The sequence below is a fragment of the Mytilus trossulus genome, chromosome 1, assembly GCF_036588685.1.
Source record: "Mytilus trossulus isolate FHL-02 chromosome 1, PNRI_Mtr1.1.1.hap1, whole genome shotgun sequence".
Classification (NCBI taxonomy): Eukaryota; Metazoa; Mollusca; class Bivalvia; order Mytilida; family Mytilidae; genus Mytilus; species Mytilus trossulus.
In genome coordinates this window covers 4,067,670-4,090,094 of record NC_086373.1, presented here as the reverse complement: position 1 = coordinate 4,090,094, position 22,425 = coordinate 4,067,670, and the positions used below count along the sequence as shown (strand labels likewise).

The 22,425-nt window shown below is 32.7% G+C and overlaps 1 protein-coding gene and 1 long non-coding RNA gene across 2 annotated transcripts in view; one reads left to right on the top strand and one right to left on the bottom strand.

Annotated features, from left to right (window-relative positions):
- The window catches only part of LOC134712647 (uncharacterized), a 34,983-nt gene extending 23,916 nt beyond the window's left edge, over nt 1–11,067 (top strand). Inside the window, exon 3 of the long non-coding RNA XR_010106307.1 lies at nt 10,832–11,067. This is a non-coding gene — a long non-coding RNA (uncharacterized LOC134712647). The remainder of the gene's footprint in view (nt 1–10,831) is intronic.
- Nucleotides 1–22,382, bottom strand: part of LOC134712630 (cyclin-dependent kinase 17-like) — a 77,777-nt gene extending 55,395 nt beyond the window's left edge. Inside the window, exons 1-2 of the mRNA XM_063574380.1 lie at nt 22,261–22,382; nt 17,080–17,280 (exon numbers count right to left, since the gene is read on the bottom strand). Of these exons, the coding sequence (XP_063430450.1) occupies nt 17,080–17,194 (115 nt within the window). The 5' untranslated portion in view covers nt 17,195–17,280; nt 22,261–22,382. The remainder of the gene's footprint in view (nt 1–17,079; nt 17,281–22,260) is intronic.
- Nucleotides 22,383–22,425: the final 43 nt, after the last annotated feature.

Genomic DNA, 22,425 nt, shown 5'->3' with positions numbered 1-22,425 from the left:
TAATCTTTTTAAGCATGCTTAGCATAAGATTACATAATGCCATATTTTACGCCCCTTTATTTATCAATGGACATATGTCATTGTCATTTCTCCTTAACTTAAAGAATTAAGCTAATAGGATATATATATACATGCATGTGTAGGTAGTATTATTATCAGTATAACACAATTTTCATAACTTTTTCATGGAATATCAGGTATAATCAGGTATTCATAAATATTACTATTGGATATTTTTTCAATCGTTTTCTGGAAAATATACTCTGAGTTGCTTTACGTGGCCACCTTCAATATGTTCAAGAGTAACATTGAAGTTGAACCAAAATAAAACACAGATTTGATTCGTAATACATGCTTCTGGTGGATAGTTATTGCAAGGACTCTGGAGGATAGTTTTTTCTCATTGCCGATCATACCACATTTCAAAATTTCTTTATCTTAAATCTTCATCAGATATGTAACGAACATGATCAACATTTGGCAAAGCCCCCTACCCACTCCAACAAAAAACATCAGAGAGCTTAAATACTTTAAGCGCCAAAATAGTGCAGCCAAAATTTGAAAGTCAAAGTTGAAATTTATAATTTTTGTTCTACCCTTTAAGGACCTATATATATACCGTTGGTTTTCCCGTTTGAATGGTTTTACACTAGTAATTTTGGGGCCCTTTATAGCTTGTTGTTCGGTGTGAGCCAAGGCTCCGTGTTGAAGGCCGTACTTTAACCTATAATAATAATAATAATAAATTCTTTATTTAAAGAGGGTAAACTCAGTTAGTTACAATAAACTAATCTTCCCTGAGGCCCTCACATACAAATTACAATACAATCAAAACAGATATTTACACATAGTTAATTTACAGTCATGTAGTTCAATGTATTGTTATTAACATAAGATATAATGCTGTTTAAGAAGTATACATGTAGTCAAAAAAATCAAATGAAAATAAAAAAAAATAAAAAAAATATATACATTACAAATGCATTGTCATGATTGTAGCAAATATTTCTATCAGGATTGTGTTAGGTACTTCTTGATACTTTGCTTAAAAGTAAAAGTGTTTTGAGCCTTACGCATTTTGTGTGGTAGTCCATTCCATAATACTGATCCAGAATAAGCAAAGGATTTCTTAAATAGTTCAGCTTTTGGCTTAGGAACTATCAGATTACCTTGAGTGACACCTCTTAAGGAGTAAGGATTATTATCTGATTTCAGTTTAAACTTTTGAACTAGGTACATTGGTGCTTCCATACGCATACATTTATATAGAAGTAAATATTTGTGGTAATTTATTCTATTGTCAACTGTCATCCACCCAAGTTTTTTAAATAAGGGGGCTGAGGGGGATAAAGGATCTGCATCTAGAATTAATCTTGCTGCTCTTTTTTGGAGTTTTAAAATTCTTGTTTTCCCTTCATTTTTACATTCACCCCAAATAATACAGCAGTAGTCAATTAAGGGAAGAATATACCCATTGTAATATGTTTTCCTTGCATTTATATCTAAAAACTTCTTTATTTTAGAAAGAAGGTATATTCTGGATGATATATTAGCACAAACTTGGTCAATTTGATTTTTCCAGTTAAGTGTGTTGTCAATTTTAACACCTAATAATTTTTCACATGAAGAATTTTGTAAAACTTTTGAATTTATTATCAAGTTTGGTTGATAAGTCTGAATTGATAGTTTCTGTTTTGTTCCAGTAACCAAACATTTTGTTTTATTTGCATTAATGAACATGTTGTTCATTTTACACCACTCTTCAACCCTGTATAAATCTTCTTGAACATCATCATGTATGTTTTCTATGTTTTTCCCAGATTTATGAAGAGTGGTGTCATCAGCATATAGGTCTGTTTCACAATTTTCAATACATAAGGGAAGGTCGTTTATAAATAGTACAAACAATAGGGGACCAAGTATAGAACCTTGGGGGACACCAAATTTTATATGTTGTTGTTCAGAATAAACATTACAAATGTTTACCTGCTGTTTTCTGTTATTGAGGTATGACTTAAAAAAACTAACAGTAGCCTCACTAAATCCATAAATTTCAAGCTTTAAACAAAGAATATCATGATCTACCAAATCAAAAGCTTTTTTAAAATCTAATAAAATTGCTAGATTTAAATTACCATCATTCATTTCTTGCAACCATTTGTCAATGATATTGATAAGTGCAGTTTGACAAGAATGCTGCGGCCTGAAACCAGATTGTGTAGGGTGTAAAAGTTTAAGTTTAGATAAATATTTGTACATTTTATTAGAAACATGTTTTTCTATTAATTTTGATAAAGTTGGAAGAACAGATATAGGTCTGTAATTTGTTGCTAAAAGCTTGTCACCATCCTTGAAAACTGGTGTTACCTTAGCATTCTTCAGTAATGAAGGATATATACCAGTATCTATCATTCTGTTAAATATATATGTGAGAGGTGATGCAATAAAAGGGGCACTTAATCTTAGGATTTTTGGACCAATATTATCCATACCAGATGCTTTATTTATATCAAGTTTTGCTAATTCATTAAATAGCTCATTCATATTCACTGGTGGTATAGAAAAATTTTCATGTTTATGTAATTTATTTTTAACAAATTTACTAAGATTACTAAAATCTGCTTTGTTAACAGGTGTATAACTTCCTTGTTTTCTTAGTTTTTCCGCACAGGAAGTGAAAAAGTTATTAAAAGTATCAGCTATACATTTTTTACTTTTAGTTGTATTGTTATCTTCTGTGGCCAACTCATATGGTGTATTTTTAACTTTTGAGTTCAGACTGTGAAGACATTTCCATAATGTTATTTCTATAATGGTTTACTTTTTAAATTGTTATTTGGATGGAGAGTTGTCTCATTGGCACTCACACCACATCTTCCTATATCTATATATAATATATCTAATATTGTTTTGTAAGAGTGGATAAAAACTTATTTCATTGACTTGGCCTAATTCTTACTACACTGACTGACCTATAGTAAGATTATAACTAATAACTGCATGTTCATCATGATTTGCCTTTTGTACTCCACTTATTGACTGTAAGAGTGTTTATAATCTAATAAACTTTAATCAATACAAAAGGAGGACATTTGTGGGTAGAATTGTTTTTCATGACCACATCAAAAGCTTTACACTCTATCACAGTGAGTCTTTCACTTTCGTACAAAGTCATCTATATGCACTAAGATTAATATGTGATATGATGTCATATAGGTTAATCTATAATGTCCTTATGACATGCTGACAACAATCAATTAATGTAAAGCTAGTTAAAACTCATTGAATCAATAAGTTAAAGATCCTCCATCCTGCATCATTAGGTTTTTAATGAGACATTGAATGGAAACTTAATTGCTTTTTGTTTACAACCAAAGACCCAAAATATCATAATTAAGTTTTGGACTACGAAAGGCCAGTTTCATATTCATTGTGTTCATTATTTGGGTTTCAATGCTTGGCACAATGCATTTTTAAAAGCGAACAGTGAAATGTTTGTTTAAGTTCAATTTCGATCAATTTGGCTGTGAATTGGCTTCTTGGCTTAGACCAATGCAAGTCTTATACAATATACTGTACAGGCAAGTCTTCTAAATGGTTACAGGAAAGAGTAGACAATTTGTGGTTTACTTGAGCCTTTGGACAATCAAGCAACTTAAGCCTGTAGAAATATTGAAGGTATAACGTTATAGAAATAGAAATTTATATATAGATATCTCATTTAGAATTTAACAAACTCCTCCAACATGAAGACATAATTAAGCCTCTTAATGGTCATAATACTGTAAAACAATCACAAACAATTAGGACCATTGACATGTAAACAACTTTGCATGTGACCATTCTTACCTTTGATTTAGTAACACCCACACTCAGGCTGATTGACTTTAAGTATCATTGAATGGGGGTCTCATTGGGAGGTTCCGATCCCAGATCCCGCTTACTGTTTCGTCAGATTCACGTATCCCGCTTACACTATGTACGTAGGCAACTCTCATTTTGTTGTCATTTCCCGGGTCCCGCTAGACCTCATTTCCCGTTTTCACAACACAATAATTTGACTTTCACATGTCACGCTTAGACCCCAATGAGACCCACTAGAATTGGCAGAGTAATCCAGATTACTCTCTTTAATACATAGAATTTTCAAGTTATATAATAATAAATATATCTAAAATAAATTATCTACAAAAAAAATGCATATGGTAGGTATGATATATACTTATTTTATATAAATTCAATTCCAGTAGCTCAAAAAAGTGCAAATGCTAAAACCATACCAGATTTTAACAAGTTAATTATAACATAACAGTTCAAACTGTTCAATCTGAAGGCTAAAATGTCTTTTAAAGATGTTATTGAACAGTCTACCATATTATAAAAGAATAAAGACATAGTTACTGTCAACTGCACCATTATTATGACATACTTTCCGCCATTAAAATCTGATAATAGAAATGTATAACAATCTATGTCAGGTTGACCTTTTGAACAAAATGACCAATTACTGGTTATGAGGGAACATTTCTGACTTCATTACTTACAAAGTCTAGACGACAATGCCTTCCTTTCCAAATCATAACTGAATTTTATGTTTTAATGTCTCTTACACAATACAGAGTAATTTGCATTATAACTGTATATAACTGAACATCCTGCCGACTTAATACCCATAGTCATTTGATTGAGCCTTCTATCAATGATCATTGAGTTTGTAATTCATCTAATGATCCTACTTCGGTATTATTAAAGGAAATATAACCCCTTTATTAAGGCCAAGGCAAATAGTAATCCTAGAATCTATATAATACCAGCTGGTGTATGATTAAGGTACTTGAGTTTGACATATAAGTCTAGTAGGATTTTCATGCATATAGCCAACGGCATCAACTGTTGCTCTATAATGTTCCTTTTCAAACAGAATGTTTATTTGAATAAAAGCTTTTTTCATCTGATATTAAACATCATTTCTGATAATACCAAAATGCTGTGCAAATTAACGTAAGTTCAGTAAAAAATAATTAACAGGCTATTGTTTGAACTTGGAATTATTTTTAATTATGGAATTTGCATAATTTCTTGTACTTGAAAATTTTAATTCAAACTTTTTTCTGATAATTTTTCATATCATGCTTCTTGCTTGACACAGAAATTATCCTAATTAGGAGCACATGTGAAGTTGTCAATGTTAACATAAACCACATCATGAGACATCTATATGTATAGTCTTTCGAACTCAAGGATGTTTCTCTGTTCCATCTCATTTCAGGGTTGTATATAAGGTATGCCCTTGCAATGAGATTGTAGCAAAGAAACACCCTTTTGTTGTGAAACCATGGACAATCTATAAATCCATATTAATTGTTTTTTTTAATTATCAGACTTCCCAATTTGTGTAGAACTGTTGCCTTGTCCTAAATACAATATGTATATATAAACTTTATTTATTCCTCCTCCACCCTAATTGTCTTCTCAAAACATTGAACAATTATAAAGGACTTGAAGTTTTGTGACAAGTATAATCCACTAGAATCCTTACAATATCAGATAAACAGCTGATGTCCTTCAAATCAATACAACCAGAAAATATAAAACTATTAGTCAATTCCACTAGATATATACTATCACATTAAAATCAATTCTAATGTCATTTTTAAAGTTGAATGTATTTTTATTGGATAATATTACATAAGAATTTGATTAAGTCAAAAGTAGGTTCAACACAAGTATTTTATGAAGGCTGAGTGAGAAACTTTTAAGATTTTGATAATTAAGTTAGGATTTACTTTCCTCTCTTAAATCAATAAAACCATTTTCTTCAGAATTCCTCATCATTCATTTTGTTCATTGTATTCATAATGAAATCATTGCTGAGACTTTATTCTTGATGAAATATTTACAAAGTTGAAGGCCAGATTAGAACAAGAAATATTTCTTTTGGACAAAAATACCTGACCTGTATGTAAAACAAGAGTGCACATGCTGAAATGTCTCACCTTCTTAACTAATCATTGATATTATGTTGATAGTCCTAATTATAAAGTTTTATTACAACTGTCACATAAACTAACATTAACCATTAAAGATAACTACACAAAACCAATGAACCATGAAAATGAGGTCAAGGTCAGATGAATCATGCCATGCAGACATGTACAGCTTACAATGCTTCCATACAATAAAATATAGTTGACCTATTGCTGAAAGTTTAGAAATAGACCAAAACATAAAAACTAAAAACTGTGCAATGAACCTTGAAAATGAGGTCACAGTTAAATAACACATGCACGACTGACATGTACATGTAGATCATAGAATATTTCCATACACCAAACATAGTTGACCTATGGCATATAGTATTAGATAAAAAGACCATAACTCAACCAGATGCTCCGCAGGGCGTAGCTTTATACGACCGCAGAGGTTGAACCCTGAACGGTTGGGGCAAGTATGGACACAACATTCAAGCTGGATTCCGCTCTAAATTTGGATTGTGATTAAATAGTTGACACAGCATAGGTTTCTGACACAGAATGAATGTATTCAAATGAACTTAAAATTTTTGTTTTCTCTTAGAGCAATTCACTATGCTGTTGAATATTAATCCTCTCAAAAAAATGTTTGAAGAAATTTTCTTTTTATTTATGAAATTTCAAATGAGAAAAATTGAACCCAATTTTTTAATCACATCCCCCTTTCCCTTATTCCAAAACTAATTTCAATTAAAATATTCTAATGGAGTTTGCAACAATTACTACTCATTTAAATACATCATAAAATATTAAGATGTAAAAAAACTGCTTGTTATCACTGAATGGTAAAGATTATTTAAATTTATCAGTTGGTAGTAAAAAGTGAATATACATTGTATATTGTATATAACAAAGATTTAAGTTGATTCTGGACAAAGAAAGATAACTCCAATTAAAAAAAATTCTTGCAGATATTTCTTGCTTACTATACTGGACAAAGAAAGATAACTCTTAATTAAAAAAAAATTTGCAATTTCACAATATCGTGATAATTTGATATTTCTTGCCATTGCACAATACTGTGCAATTGAAAAGACTTGCTATTGCACAATACTTAATATAATAATTTTAGATCCTGATTTGGACCAACTTGAAAACTGGGCCCATAATCAAAAATCTAAGTACATGTTTAGATTCAGCATATCAAAGAGGCCCAAGAATTTAATTTTTGTTAAAATCAAACTTAGTTTAATTTTGGACCCTTTGCACTTTAATTTAGACCAATTTTAAAACTGGACCAAAAATTAAGAATCTACATACACAGTTAGATTTGGCATATCAGAGAACCCCAATTATTCAATTTTTGATGAAATCAAACAATGTTTAATTTTGGACCTCGATTTGGGCCAACTTGAAAACTGGGCCAATAATCAAAAATCTAAGTACATTTTTAGATTCAGCATATCAAAGAACCCCAAGGTTTCAATTTTTGTTAAAATCAAACTAAGTTTAATTTTGGACCCTTTGGACCTTAATGTAGACCAATTTGAAAACAGGACCAAAAATTAAGAACCTACATACACAGTTAGATTCGGCATATTAAAGAACCCCAATTATTCAATTTTGATGAAATCAAACAAAGTTTAATTTGGGACCCTTTGGGCCCCTTTTTCCTTAACTGTTGGGAGGGACCAAAACTCCCAAAATCAATACCAACCTTCCTTTTGTGGTCATAAACATTGTGTTTAAATTTCATTGATTTCTATTTACTTTAACTAAAGTTATTGTGCGAAAACCAAGAATAATGCTTATTTGGGCCCTTTTTTGGCCCCTAATTCCTAAACTGTTGAAACCAAAACTCCCAAAATCAATCCCAACCTTTCTTTTGTGGTCATAAACCTTGTGTCAAAATTTCATAGATTTCTATTAACTTAAACTAAAGTTATAGTGCGAAAACCAAGAAAATGCTTATTTGGGCCCTTTTTGGCCCCTAATTCCTAAAATGTTGGTACCAAAACTCCCAAAATCAATACCAGCCTTCCTTTTATGGTCATAAACCTTGTGTTAAAATTTCATAGATTTCTATTCACTTTTACTAAAGTTAGAGTGCGAAAACTAAAAGTATTCGGACGACGACGACAACGACGACGACAACGACGACGCAGACGACGACGCCAACGTGATAGCAATATACGACGAAAATTTTTTCAAAATTTGCGGTCGTATAAAAACTTAACTTTGACCACTAAACCATGAAAATGAGGTCAAGGTCAGATGACATCTGACCGCTAGACATGTACACCTTACAACCATTCCATACAACAAATATAGTAGACCTATTGCATACAGTATGAGAAAAACAGACCAAAACACAAAAACTTAGCTTTAACCACTGAACAATGAAAATGAGGTCAAGGTCAGATGACACCTGCCAGTTTGACATATACACCTTAAAGTCCTTCCATACACCGAATATACTAGCCCTATAGCTTATAGTATCTGAGATATGGATTTGACCACCAAAACTTAACCTTGTTCACTGATCAATAAAATGAGGTCGAGGTCAAGTGAAAACTGTCTGCTGGATCACTATTCCTATGTCAAGCTTTCCGCAACAAAAGTTGCAGGCTCGACAAAAATCACTTCAACATAATACATTGTTACAGCCAACCGGTCAAAATAGTACCCTTACACTTGCCTATAGCTATACGGCCATTGACCAGAAGCCTAATCAATTATCTTTGAAACAAGCCTTCTAACACATTCAATTCTAGTAGACTTCCATAATTAGACACTACTACTTCTAGAACAGGAGTTCATCTGTCAAAACAGACAATGTGAAGGGATAGTAGACAATCCCAACAATCTGTAGAAAACTTAAACAGACAAGGTGAAGGGATAGTAGACAATCCCAACGTAGAAATCTTTAAAAGCAATGTTTACAAAGTTCACTTTGCTACTTCTGTTATTACATGTCTTTTACAACCAAACAGCTGCTGTTGTGTTAAACTTATATCATAAGAAACAAACATCCAAATGCATGAGTGCAAACAGAAATTATGCATTCAGTAAACAATCATATAGACATATGGTACTAATGCTGACCAACTATTCAGTCTAGACGAAAACTTCCTGACAATAATTTAAGTGGGAACTATTGACAAAACATGTTTGTAAGAAAACTTATTTATTCTCATAATTACATTGTTTTGTTATCCAATACTTATCTTGAAATATTACTTCAAAACACGTCATTTTGTTACATGATTATGGTTTCTCTTTAGATACAGTGTCACCAACATGTGACAAGACGTAATGCAAATCCCTTAACACAATTTCCACCTCTCACTTTCTTAGGTGACAAAATAACATTTACAAATTATTATAGAAAACTCTCATCTTTCTATAAAAAAGTTAGAAAATAACATTTAAAAAGAAGAAATAATTGTAGATCAGGATTAGACAATTGCATGAAACAGACGAATTACTCAGTATTTCAATGAGTCACAATCTGTCAATATTTTAAAGATCTATAACTTTTTTAATGCCATTCATACCAATTTAAGTCCAAATAAAACGATGTTAAGTATGACTTGTACAGCTATAGAAATAATCCCTAATGGAACAGCAATTATTAATTTTCGATTCAATTACAGTTATCATAGCCAGGCTGCCTAAGTCTAGACTTGTCAATTTCCACCCCAGAGCATCTTTGAAATACAATCTGAACATTTTCTTAGCTTTTCAATTAAGACTTTGAAGTGAGCAATATAATAAAGTTGTATAAGACTGTACTGTTATCTATTTCTCTTTATTCCAAGCGACTTCTGATCTTTAAATGACAGATTCTCATAATTTCAAATCCAGCCTTTACTGTGATATTATAGTACATTGGATAAGAACATTTCTTCAGAAATAAATTAACTGAAAATTTTGCATCTTTTATTTCATTGTGTAATGATTATAAAATTCAAGTCCAAGTTCAATACTTTTAAAGGAGCACAAGTTAAATTGTTTCTAAATTTCTACAATGGAAATCAAGGGAAGTTATTGTTAATAAAGATATATTTAACATGTTGAAAAATTCTACTAAAAATTCCAAAAAGTTGCTGAAAAAAAACCCCATATACATGATATATAACCCTATTGTTATTTTTAACAAAACATTAATGAACTATGAAAACAATTATACCAAAAGAGTTACATGTATAATGTAGCAGTACCTCTTTTATGGCTATTTGTTATAGACTGGAAAGATATAAAATGTCTTGATCTGAGACCAAAGATATATATTAAATATATTATATAACATTAATGGAAGCAAGTTTATAGCACCAGAAGTACAATTAATATCTCTACAGTACGATCAAGGCCAAAATATTGGAAAATCAAGAATCTCATAAAAAGGTTGAAGTGAAGATGAATACAAAATGGACCAAAAGTAAAGTCAAAACAAGAAATTATGAACCATAGCTATGCATGAGACAGAAACACCTTAAAGGGACGAGTTCTTGAACCTCAACAACAGCAACTAGCATGTTTACTATATATAACTCCCTCTGAAGTTCCAATAAATAATCCTGCCTCTAATGAAAGGAAATAAAATACCTCTCAAAATAGATGTTATATATATATAGGTCATACATCATTTATGTGTTACATCACAAATGGATTACATACTAATCAATTAGGACAATCTGATGCATGCTGTTCAACCCCAAAACTCATAACTACAGTAGAAAACAAGCATGATCATAGCATGGGGAAAACTTTCTGATGTGATGCAACTGATAAAAAATATTTATATCTGCAAGTGCGATTTAGCTTCATAAAACCAATTTTTCATAATTTTCTTTCAGGCATTTATATCATAAAACTATAGTCTTGAAAAGGAGTAAATTTTAGAAAAACAACACACAATATCTCAATTTATGCACAACTGAAAGGTTCAATCATGGTGGCTTCTTTAATGGTGGAATGAATGGCTTCTCAATGGTGGAATGAATGACTCCTTCAATAATTGAAAGAATGGCTTCAATGGTTGAATAACTGGCTTCTTCACACTTCTTCAATTTTCAAAGTATGACTTTTTCATTGGCTGGATAAAATTACTCAATGGTTGAATAAATATATTTTTGAATTCAATTTCTTATGCTTGAATGAAAGATCTTTTAATGGTCGAAAGATAGGTTCTATCACTGACAACTTTATGAGAAACTACACCATATAATTCAAAAGCCTAAAATATTCTGTGAAAACCTGTGTCCATCCTTACATTAACCAATGATAAGTTCAATAAATGGATGATTTCCAACATTCAGCTTAGTGTTTCCTGTCAGTTTCTCTATAATTATTGGTATTGGCATAAAAACAGCACAGATTCCAATCAGACTGACAATGGCAGGAAATACAACATAAACAACAATTTAACATGATTAAATACAAAATCTGAGGCAAGCTGTGGGTCAAAGAAATAATGCTTTATAAAATATAAACACAAGTATTAGTTTAGTATGTGAAAATATATTTGTTGTTTACCCAAATGTAAACAGAACATGAACCTAAGCAGTAAGAGTAAACAAGATAAATCAACAGGAAGTTGAATAAAATAAAAACCAAAAATTTGAATATATAACAAATTATAACTGATAACCTATGATTTAGTGTTTGATTGATTGATTGATTGATTGATTGATTGATTGATAAGGGTTTAACGCCACTTTCAACACCACATTGTGCTATTTCATGGCGGTCAGTTCTTATTGGTCAAGGAAAACCAGTGGCGAAAAAAGAATCAATGACCTTCAGTAGTGTTTGAAATGAACAAAATTTATCAGGATGGTAACCAGGCTGCTCTCGTTTAATCTAGGGAATAACCATTTACAGTCAATTAATATGATACAAGCAAAAAAGAATTCTCTAATAAGGAAGTTTAGAGTAAATAACAGATCTGCTAGGGTGGAGAGATTAGGGGCCTTGATTGTAACCCTCGGCTAGCAAAGATTTGATAGGGTGAATAGATTAGGGGTCTTGATTGTAACCCTTGGCTAGCAAAAATTTGATAGGGTGAATAGATTAGGGGCCTTGATTGTAGCCCTTGGCTAGGGTGGAAAGATTAGGCCTTGATTCTAACCCTTGGCTAGGGTGGAGAGATTAGGGGCCTTGATTGTAACCCTTGGCTAGCAAAGATTTGATAGGGTGGATAGATTAGGGGCCTTGATTGTAACCCTGGCCTTGGCTAGGGTGGAGAGATTAGGGGCCTTGATTGTAACCCTTGGATATGGTGGAGAGATTATGGGCCTTGATTGTAACCCTTGGCTAGGGTGGAGAGATTATGGGCCTTGATTGTAACCCTTAGCTAGGGTGGAGAGATTAGGGGCCTTGATTGTAAACCTTGGCTAGGGTGGAGAGATTAGGGGCCTTGATTATAACCCTTGGCTTGGGTGGAGAGATTAGGGGCCTTGATTGTAACCCTTGGCTAGGGTGGAGAGATTAGGGGCCTTGATTGTAACCCTTGGCTAGGGTGGAGAGATACGGGGCCTTGATTATAACCCTTGGCTATGGTGGAGAGATACAGGGCCTTGATTATAACCCTTGGCTAGGGTGGAGAGATTAGGGGCCTTGATTGTAACCCTTGGCTAGGGTGGAGAGATTAGGGGCCTTGATTGTAACCCTTGGCTAGGGTGGAGAGATTAGGGGCCTTGATTGTAACCCTTGGCTAGGGTGGAGAGATTAGGGGCCTTGATTGTAACCCTTGGCTAGGGTGGAGAGATTAGGGGCCTTGATTGTAACCCTTGGCTAGGGTGGAGAGATTAGGGGCCTTGATTGTAACCCTTGGCTAGGGTGGAGAGATTAGGGGCCTTGATTGTAACCCTTGGCTAGGGTGGAGAGATTAGGGGCCTTGATTGTAACCCTTGGCTAGGGTGGAGATTAGGGGCCTTGATTGTAACCCTTGGCTAGGGTGGAGAGATAAGGGGCCTTGATTGTAACCCTTGGCTAGGGTGGAGAGATTAGGGGCCTTGATTGTAACCCTTGGCTAGGGTGGAGAGATTAGGGGCCTTGATTGTAACCCTTGGCTAGGTTGGAGAGATTAGGGGCCTTGATTGTAACGCTTGGCTAGCAAAGATTGATCAAACCTCACCTTCTAATTAAAAGACAAAGTTAATCAACAATAAAAAGGTAATATCATAATAAGATAACAGTGGTTAAAATATGGAAATAGAATACACTTTTAGATGTTATATATGATTGGGCATTAACTCTTTCCTCCATAATGACGCCACCCCCTTACTCCATAATGACGCCTGTGTAGTACCTCAGTTGAAACACTTTGACTACAAAGTGTCTGCAGTTGACTTAATAAAATTTGTATTCAATATGAATGGGAATATATTTCATAGGAATATCCGACTTAAATTTATTTCATGAAATAATTGTTTTTCCCAATGCCTTAATACTTTAAATCATATGTTCAGCATTTTATTAAAAAAATCCTATGCGTATCAAATATGCAAAAAAAAAATCAATGGAGGAAAGGGTAAAGGCATTAAGGGAGCAACAGTCAATCAAGTAATCTGGTATTATATTAACACATATAACGGTTCCAACTTCCTATAATTATTTTACCTTGAAGGTACAGTACTATAACAAAGGGATAGTCATATAAGTTAATACTTACCGTTTGATTCTTTTAAGATTTGATTTATATTTTGTTAAAGTACAGATAATCTATAGATTAAAGTAAAAACCTTGAAAGTGTACATAGGTCAACATCTGACAATGCACCACTGGCATATATTTAACCTTTTCATGTTCAGTGAACAACAAAAGTTTGGTAAAAAAGCCTAATTTGGTATATATATCTTAAAAAGCTCACATAATCATGATAATATTTTTTAAGTTTCAAGTTGGTGTATAGTGACTACAACATAATGGTTTCTAAATAAACAAACCAGAAACTAAAGGGACCAATGTACAGACTTAAAGATGGAAATAAATAATGGTTGCTACTATCTTATACAGAGCATAACACAATGTGCAAAGATCCAATCTAAGGATAGGATCATTTAGAAATAAATTGTTAGGCTTTTAATTAAAAAAATTAATTCAATTAAAAACTGTAATCAAAAGCCCTAATTTTTTTTAGTTAAGACTGAAACAGATTTATTTTCTGAGAAATTCCTGACAAATCTTTATCACCTTCAAATACAACAGAGAATTAGAGACCAATTCCTGGACACTTCAATTATCTATTCTCTATCAAAGCAGATGAAAACCTTTATAAATGGTATCCCAAGAGGGCAAATACAATCTGATAAAAAATTGTTAAGTTGATCAAAACTTATCACCTATTGATAGATAGAAACTTTCAAGATAACCTAAAACCTATAGACCTACATTCTACAAACCAAAATATCCTTCTACAATTACATAGGAATAACTTGTTTATCTATGGCTCAATTCTAAACCTCATCTTTACTACAAAGTCATTATGATATGTCAAAACAACAAGTGTTTTATCATAGCCTCCTCATGTCTGAAATAGTTTCTAAGGGGAATAGATAACCTGTAGCACACAACAGTATAGCTGTCCTGACAGAACTGAAAATAGTTATCAACAAAGCTTCCAGGTTCAGAATATATGTTGAGAGATTTTTAATTTAACACAATATGAATAAACAGAAATCTGAGTTCATGTCAATGAGACAGAAACCAAACAAACAACACAATGACACTAATTATAGACTTCTAAAAGTTACATGAAATTTGTTGTCTATATAGACAGTGAAGTAAATAATTCAATTTGTGCTTGTATGCCCTCTGTATTTACTAGACTAAAAACTGCAACAAAAAAAACCCTAAATCTTTGTATTTTTCTCAGGAAAACACGTACATATAATGTAGGAGGGCATTTTTCGTGATGTCAAAACTGCATTTTAAGTGAAATCAAAAACAATTTTAAAACATACATAAATTGAAACATTTAATCATAAGTTCAAATGAAGTGAAAAGTTAGACCAAGTAAACCCTGTATCACACTCTATACTGACATTGCTGGTTTTTAATGGAATTACTGCAAGTTACCGGAGGCTAGAAAACTGCTGAAACAAGGTGATTGCTGGTGATTTAGGGGAGATAACTCTCTTTATGTCCCTTTGAAATAATACCTGTTACGTCTGAGCGCATACTATATATTTCTAAGTTAATCACCCTCGATCAAAACTTTTACAAAAATTCACTGTGAAATATAACAGTCAAGTCAAAATCAGCAGTCATGATTATTCATGGTTTTCAATATGGTTGCAGTATCATGGTTCTAACTACGGTGATTCCTGGACTCATGAAAATCTGTTTGGACTCCCCAGTGAGTCCAAAGATGCATCAAGATTGAAATATTTTGTATAAACTGACAAACATATGCTCATTTTATAGCAAAAGTTTAAAAGAAATCTGAATTTAATGTCATTTCATTAACCTATCATAGGTCATGGGGACTAAAAGGATAAATTACTAAGTATATTAAATTGCAATAAAATATCTTCTTCTAACTGTTGGGCTCACTATGGCGAATAATGACTAGTTCCTAGATTTGCTTTAAATCATAAGTGAGTACCCTAGCTAGCATAAATTGAAAGTATTCCCCTCAAGAATTTTGCAGTGATAATAAAGATTAGGTTCAGATAAGTACAAAACTACCAGTTGTGTTATGTAAAAATATGATGTCACCTGCAATATGACATAATTCTACATCAGATATGTCTTTTATACATACAATTCCTTACAAACAAGGTCATATGAGGTGAGAGGAGTGAGGCAAATTAATATTATTATCAAAATATGTTTGTAAACACATTTGTATTTAAACATATCATATCTAAATGATTAGAAAATAGTCATGTCACAATATATAGTGTGCATACTGCTATACATAGTAAATCTGATCCTTTCTATAATCTTACAAAGATAAAGAATGTTGGGTGTGGGGTACATAACAATTCTTGTCAATAGTCCTGTACATAAAAGTAGATACATTAAACATTAATTACTGTACACAATTTCCTCAACATGTAACCAAACTTTAATCCATGTCAAAACCTTTTCTTGCAAATGTTATACTCATGAAATATTGAAAACCAAACAAAGCTTTTGAAATGATGAAACAACCAGCATGATTGTCCTCTTTGTCTACATATATTGAACATCAAGGTCATGCGACACATGTCAGATAAAAACATACTTCTTACAAATAAATTCAGCCACTGATAAAAATAAAAGGTACTTAATTCTGATAAAATGAGCACCAAGATGGGTCAAGGTCATGAAATTGACCACTAAATTTTGTTGAGATAAGATGTAATCCACAATCTACATGTAAACCTGACCACTGGCGCTTGAAAATGAGGTTACATCTATATGGCATGTCAAAGGGTTAATAATAAACAGCTGCGCCATGAGTGCATGATAAGTCCCTCGATTTTCAGAGAATAAAGTTCAATAACTTCTCAATGTCATATCAGAAACTCATAAAACACTAAAGGGAGGTTATCTTAATAGATATTTAAACCAGTCACCAAAGTTTCATGATAACTGCTCAAAGCATTGACTGAAAACTGGAAAATCTAAACTATTTTATGACAAAATTTATACTTTGTTAAACATTCTAATTCGTGGTTCACCAGTTCCAAGAAAACCGACGAAAATTGGTATTGACCAAAGAATAAAAATGAATATACAGTAAGTCAATAAACATAGGCATGATAGGGTTCAATCTTTCAACAAGTGACAGAAGCTATATGTAGAACAACAAAATCACACAGATTGAAGGAAGAAACCTCTGCTTAAGGAGGATTGTGACATGTACAGAGATCAATATACAAAATATTGCAACACTTTCTATAATCTGATTCCCTACAAGAACATACATATTTTTTTATTTCTATAGTCATTGGGTTGCTGTCTCTGCATTGACATTTATAATCACCATTATATATATCTTTTTCATTCTTTCAAACATCCAAAATATGTGCACACTAATGCCTGCTTTTTAAAATATGTACATGTATTACACATTTTATTATTGAGAAATGTGAAATTTGACCATTCTTACTTGATCCATTCTCCTTTGCTCCATGGTCCTCAATAGTCAAATCTGACAAACTATCATCCACATTCTGGTCCTTACTGAAGCTATGAGATAACCGTCTCTTGATTCTTTTGATCATTGTGTTGTCACCGGTGGGCAGCTGGTTTACACCAATTCAGTGTTTGGTGATTTATTATAAAATTCATTGACTTCATAGAGAACTATCTGAAAAAGAAAAAGAAATATCACATCATGCACATAAAACATAAATTATGCCTGCTTACATGGTTTTTAATATTCATTTAGTATAACATGATTTACAGATTATATATATTATTTCTGTTCATCATGTTCATTGAAAAAGGCCAAACATCTTTAATACATGTATATATACAATCTTACCTTAAATGGTAACAAACTACAACTATTTGCAGTTCTTAATGAATTTAAGAAACTTCTATAGACCTTCTCAGAGTTCTTGACATATTTTTTTTCCTGGTGCATGGTCCTCACTTTTTATTTCTATTGAAAATACCTGATTGTGTATGTTCTTTAAAAGTTTACCTATAAAAAGGTTAAAACTTTCAATTGGACCATCACTTTTCAAGAACTCTGCCTGCTAATGCTTGATAAGACTTTATACATGTAGAAAAGTATTGTTGAACTTCTATTCCTCTAAAATGTGAATGCCGACAAAGCTAAATCATTTTTGACAGATTAATTACCAAAAGGCTATAGTTTCCCACATCATTGACTTTTCCTTTCAGTGTATATTATTTGCAATTGGAAATATTAATTAATTACAAATGCATATAGATATTTATACCGTATAGCGGGTTATTTTCGCGGGTGTAAAATTTCGCGATTTTCATTGAACAAGGTATACGAAATATTTTAGCGGTTATTATTTTGGCGGATGAAAACTTTTATTAATACCTTTGCATGTACACCTTTAATTTGGCGGAATTTATTTTGGCGATTTTCTTCTATCCGCGAAAATAAGCGAAAATTTACACCCCGCGAAAATAACCCGCTATACGGTATATTAACTCACACCACCTCTTTACCTGAAAGTCCATTTACAGGTTATAGTTATAGTCATCCGATATATCATAATGATACATAACAATAAAAAGTCACCCCAAGTTAGAGTGTACGAACTGGATACATATATTTCCATACATATGTTATACCTTACATTGTAAGTTGATATAGGTACACAAAAATGTACTAGCATACAATATGGCCAAGCATTAACTTCCTTTAGAGCAGCACCCAACCAGTGAGATTTTTAGACTTTTGTCAGATAATTTTATTATATGTAATAAAATTGAGATTAGAAATGGGGAATATACACATGTCAAAGAGACAACAACCTGACCCAAGAGCATTAACAGTCAAATAAATACATAAATAAGGCTGTTAGTTTTCTCGTTTGAATTGTTTTCCATTGTCACTTTGGAGCCTTTTATAGCTGAATATGTGGTATGGGCTTTGCTCATTGTTGATGGCCGTATGGTGACCTATAAATGTTAATTTCTGTGTCATTTTGGTCTCTTGTGGACAGTTTTCACATTGGCAATCATACCACATCTTCTTTTTTATAAAGACCACCACCTGGTCTTTTTTTATAAACTGCATCTGCTGCTTTTTCAGATCTGATCCAAATACTATAAAATATATAGTAAGATGTGGTGTGAGTGCCGTTGAGACAACTCTCCATCCAAATACTATAAAAGATATAGGAAGATGTGGTGTGAGTGCCGTTGAGACAACTCTCCATCCAAATACTATAAAAGATATAGGAAGATGTGGTGTGAGTGCCGTTGAGACAACTCTCCATCCAAATACTATAAAAGATATAGGAAGATGTGGTGTGAGTGCCGTTGAGACAACTCTCCATCCAAATACTATAAAAGATATAGGAAGATGTGGTGTGAGTGCCGTTGAGACAACTCTCCATCCAAGCAACAATTTAAAAAGTAAACCATTATAGGTTAAAGTATGGCCTTCAACACGGAGCCTTGGCTCACACCGAACAACAAGATATAAAGGGCCCCAAAATTACTAGTGTATAAACATGTCAAAGGACTGAAACTCATTCATTACCACTATGACCACAGGACATCTTCAACAAGATACATGTAGTAAATAACCGGTAAGATTTCAACAAACCAAGTCAGATAATTTGTAGATATTGTAAGGGCAGGCAGTGTTCTCTCCACAGTATTTTAGCATCAGGCAATGTGATGCTATTTGAAGTGTTTTTTTTTATAGATTATGTTATGAATGTGATGCTATAATTTTTAGAAACAAGATGGTATTTCAATTTCCCTTGTTTACAACATGTACCAGGGTGCTAAATGAAATATCACGGGAAAACACTGCAGGGGCAGGTCCAATTAATGTTTATTAGGATTAATTGCCATATCAGTGTGTAATAATGTCTATCAGACATGTCATTGTACCATATCAGTATATTTGTTCCACAATATTTCTAGATACATGTACATGTATATCTTGTTTCTATGGTTGGGCTGCTGTCTCATTGATGTCTACCTACACATAACATTCATATTGTTCATTAAACTCATCATGATACTTCCAGTAATTTCAAACAAAAATCTGACTGTTTAAATTTAATATTTTGGGTTTTTTTCAAGGTTGAGAGATCAATCTTTGGTGAGTCCAATGTCAAATTTCCAATAGCATATCATCAATACTGAAAAGACCCATTTGAATTTGCATATTCATTTGAACCCATGACCTTATAGGGATTAGTAAGCATATAAAATTATATCACTTTTAAGGTTTATCAAAAAGAATTGACAAACATGGCTGTCTTTGCACAACATAAAAAACTCTGATTATTCTTCACAAAGCACAATAATGTAACCATTCACCTTAAAGACTTTAAACATACTTATTTCCCATTTCCATTCTCAATTTTATTGTTTACAAGGATGCAGTAATAATGCTGTTGTCAATTGCAAGTCATAAAATTTAAAAGAAGTAAAATAAATGTTTTTTTTTTAATTCACTAATTAGATTTCTGCATTGAAAATAAACAATCAAATAGAGAAAGGAAACGGTGAATATGTCAAAGCGACAACCACCCGACCATAGAGCAGACAACAGCCGAAGGCAAACATATTTAGAACCAGTCATTGGCATGATTCTTAAACCTGAAATCTGGTTGATAATCATATGATGAAGACTTACATGTAATCTTTCATTCAGTATATTTGGGGCCTAAATCTAGAGCTGCCAATACCTGCTACAAGTAGTCCTTCCTACATGTACATGTATATCTATTTTTGTTAATGTATGTTGAATTGGCTATTGTCATGATTGTTATTTTGCTAATTAGATTGATTTGTTACATTGTACATGTACTTGATCTAACTTTGGACTTGAACATCATTTGAACTGAGTTTTTCTGTGTGTGTTGCTGTGTATTACACAAAATGTACTTTCCTTTTGAAACTCCAAGTCAAAACTGTCATACATGTATATATGACGTTATAGAATTGTTGTTTTGATGCTGTGGATGAACAATTCATATCATTTGACATTTTTGCATTCATTGCCATTGGCCTAGTTTTTCACAAAGGCATATCTAAACTTTTAAGCAAATACCTACTTGTGAGGCATGTTAAAATAGTCCAAATAATTATGACGTCTTGATAGGCTATCATATTTATTTTCTTTGATGCCTTACAGCGAAACCAAGACAAATGCATATGTTGAAACTTAGAGTACTGTGCAACAGTATGGAATCCACACCAAAAAGAGCAAGTTAAAAAGGTTGAAATTTTCCAGCGTCGAGCAGCCTGTAATGCCACCAACCGCTATGGGAACACCAGTAGTGTGGGCAGCATGTTAGAAGAACTAGACTGGGAATCATTGGAAAACAGAAGAGTTAAATTACAGCTTACATTACTCTACATGCTCTACAAAGTGGTTAATGATCTTGTGGATATACCATGCGACACACTTACTTAACACCAATGTCATTGAGAGCAAGATCATCACATACCAAGAAGTTCCGGCAATATTCAACCAAGACTAACGGCTACAAATACAGTTTTTTCCCAAAAACAGTGACAGTTTGGAACTCACTACCAGCAACTATAGCTGAGGCTCCCTTCTTGATATCTTTCAAGAGGGAGCTTTCAACCCTTTCTATCTTATCTGTGCAGTCCCCCATTTGCCAAGTAAGTCAAATGATGGACTGGAGCTATGCTGGCGGGGATTAATTTCCCTGGTACCGCCACGGAAGCCGGATTGCTTCAGGCCAGATGAACGAAAAGCAAATAGGAACCCCCCCTTTTTAAATTCATTGCTTTATTATTATTTTTATTTTTTTATACTTTATACTCCCTTGAATATTCTTTGGTTACCTTACAAAATTACTCTTTTTCTTACGCCCACCGGAAGTGTTGAGTATTGGTCAAGTTTGACAGATCAACATAGAATGTAGATGTAGATGTTAGGCGTCAAAGAAAAAAAACAGCCTTTCAAGACGTCATAACTGACATAACTATTTAGACTAGTTAAAATCTATACCAATTTGCATAAAAAAAGCGACTTTTGGCTATCTCAGAACTAATGTATTATGATTTACATGTGTACATGCATATGTATCAACAGAAATCCTAGTTTTTGAACAACCTTACAGCACTATGGTCTTATCAATGGATTACAGATAAACTTGCCAAGACAGGATGTTAAAAAATGTGGTCGAAATTAAACCCAAAGAATAAGGCACCATCTGAATGTGGTGTGTCATATTATGTAAGCTTGGCCCACAAATGGTTTACGATAGTTTTTCTATTACATGGAAGGGTCAAATACACCAATAAGACAAATGAAAGTAAAGTAAGAGGCTAAAGAGTCTTGAGATGAATAAATTACAGAAAGTCAAAATACAAGTGGTGGAAATAAATATACTTGTAACACCTGGTGAGTAGGGTCAACAGAATTTTTCTGGCAATGTTTATTCCAGAGCCCAAATTATCAGTATAAAGCTACATTAAAAGACATTACACAGACAAAGGAGGTTTTTGTGTGGGCAATATTGATACTATAACAGAATGGAATGTGGTTTTCTGACATCAGATATTATTCGGAGATAGATTTTTATCGTTTAAAGATAAAATTAGATGTACGAAGTACCATTTTGAAAATATTCTATATGTTTACCTTCGTCAAATTTTACATTTTTAGGTGACAGACAGTCATGGAAAGATGTAAATCTGGAGTCCCTTACATCAATGAAAATATAATTATAGCTAAAAGATTTTTTCTTAATACTCTAATTAAATATGAAAATCGTACAACATCATTTTGTTCGAATTTCTTAAATTT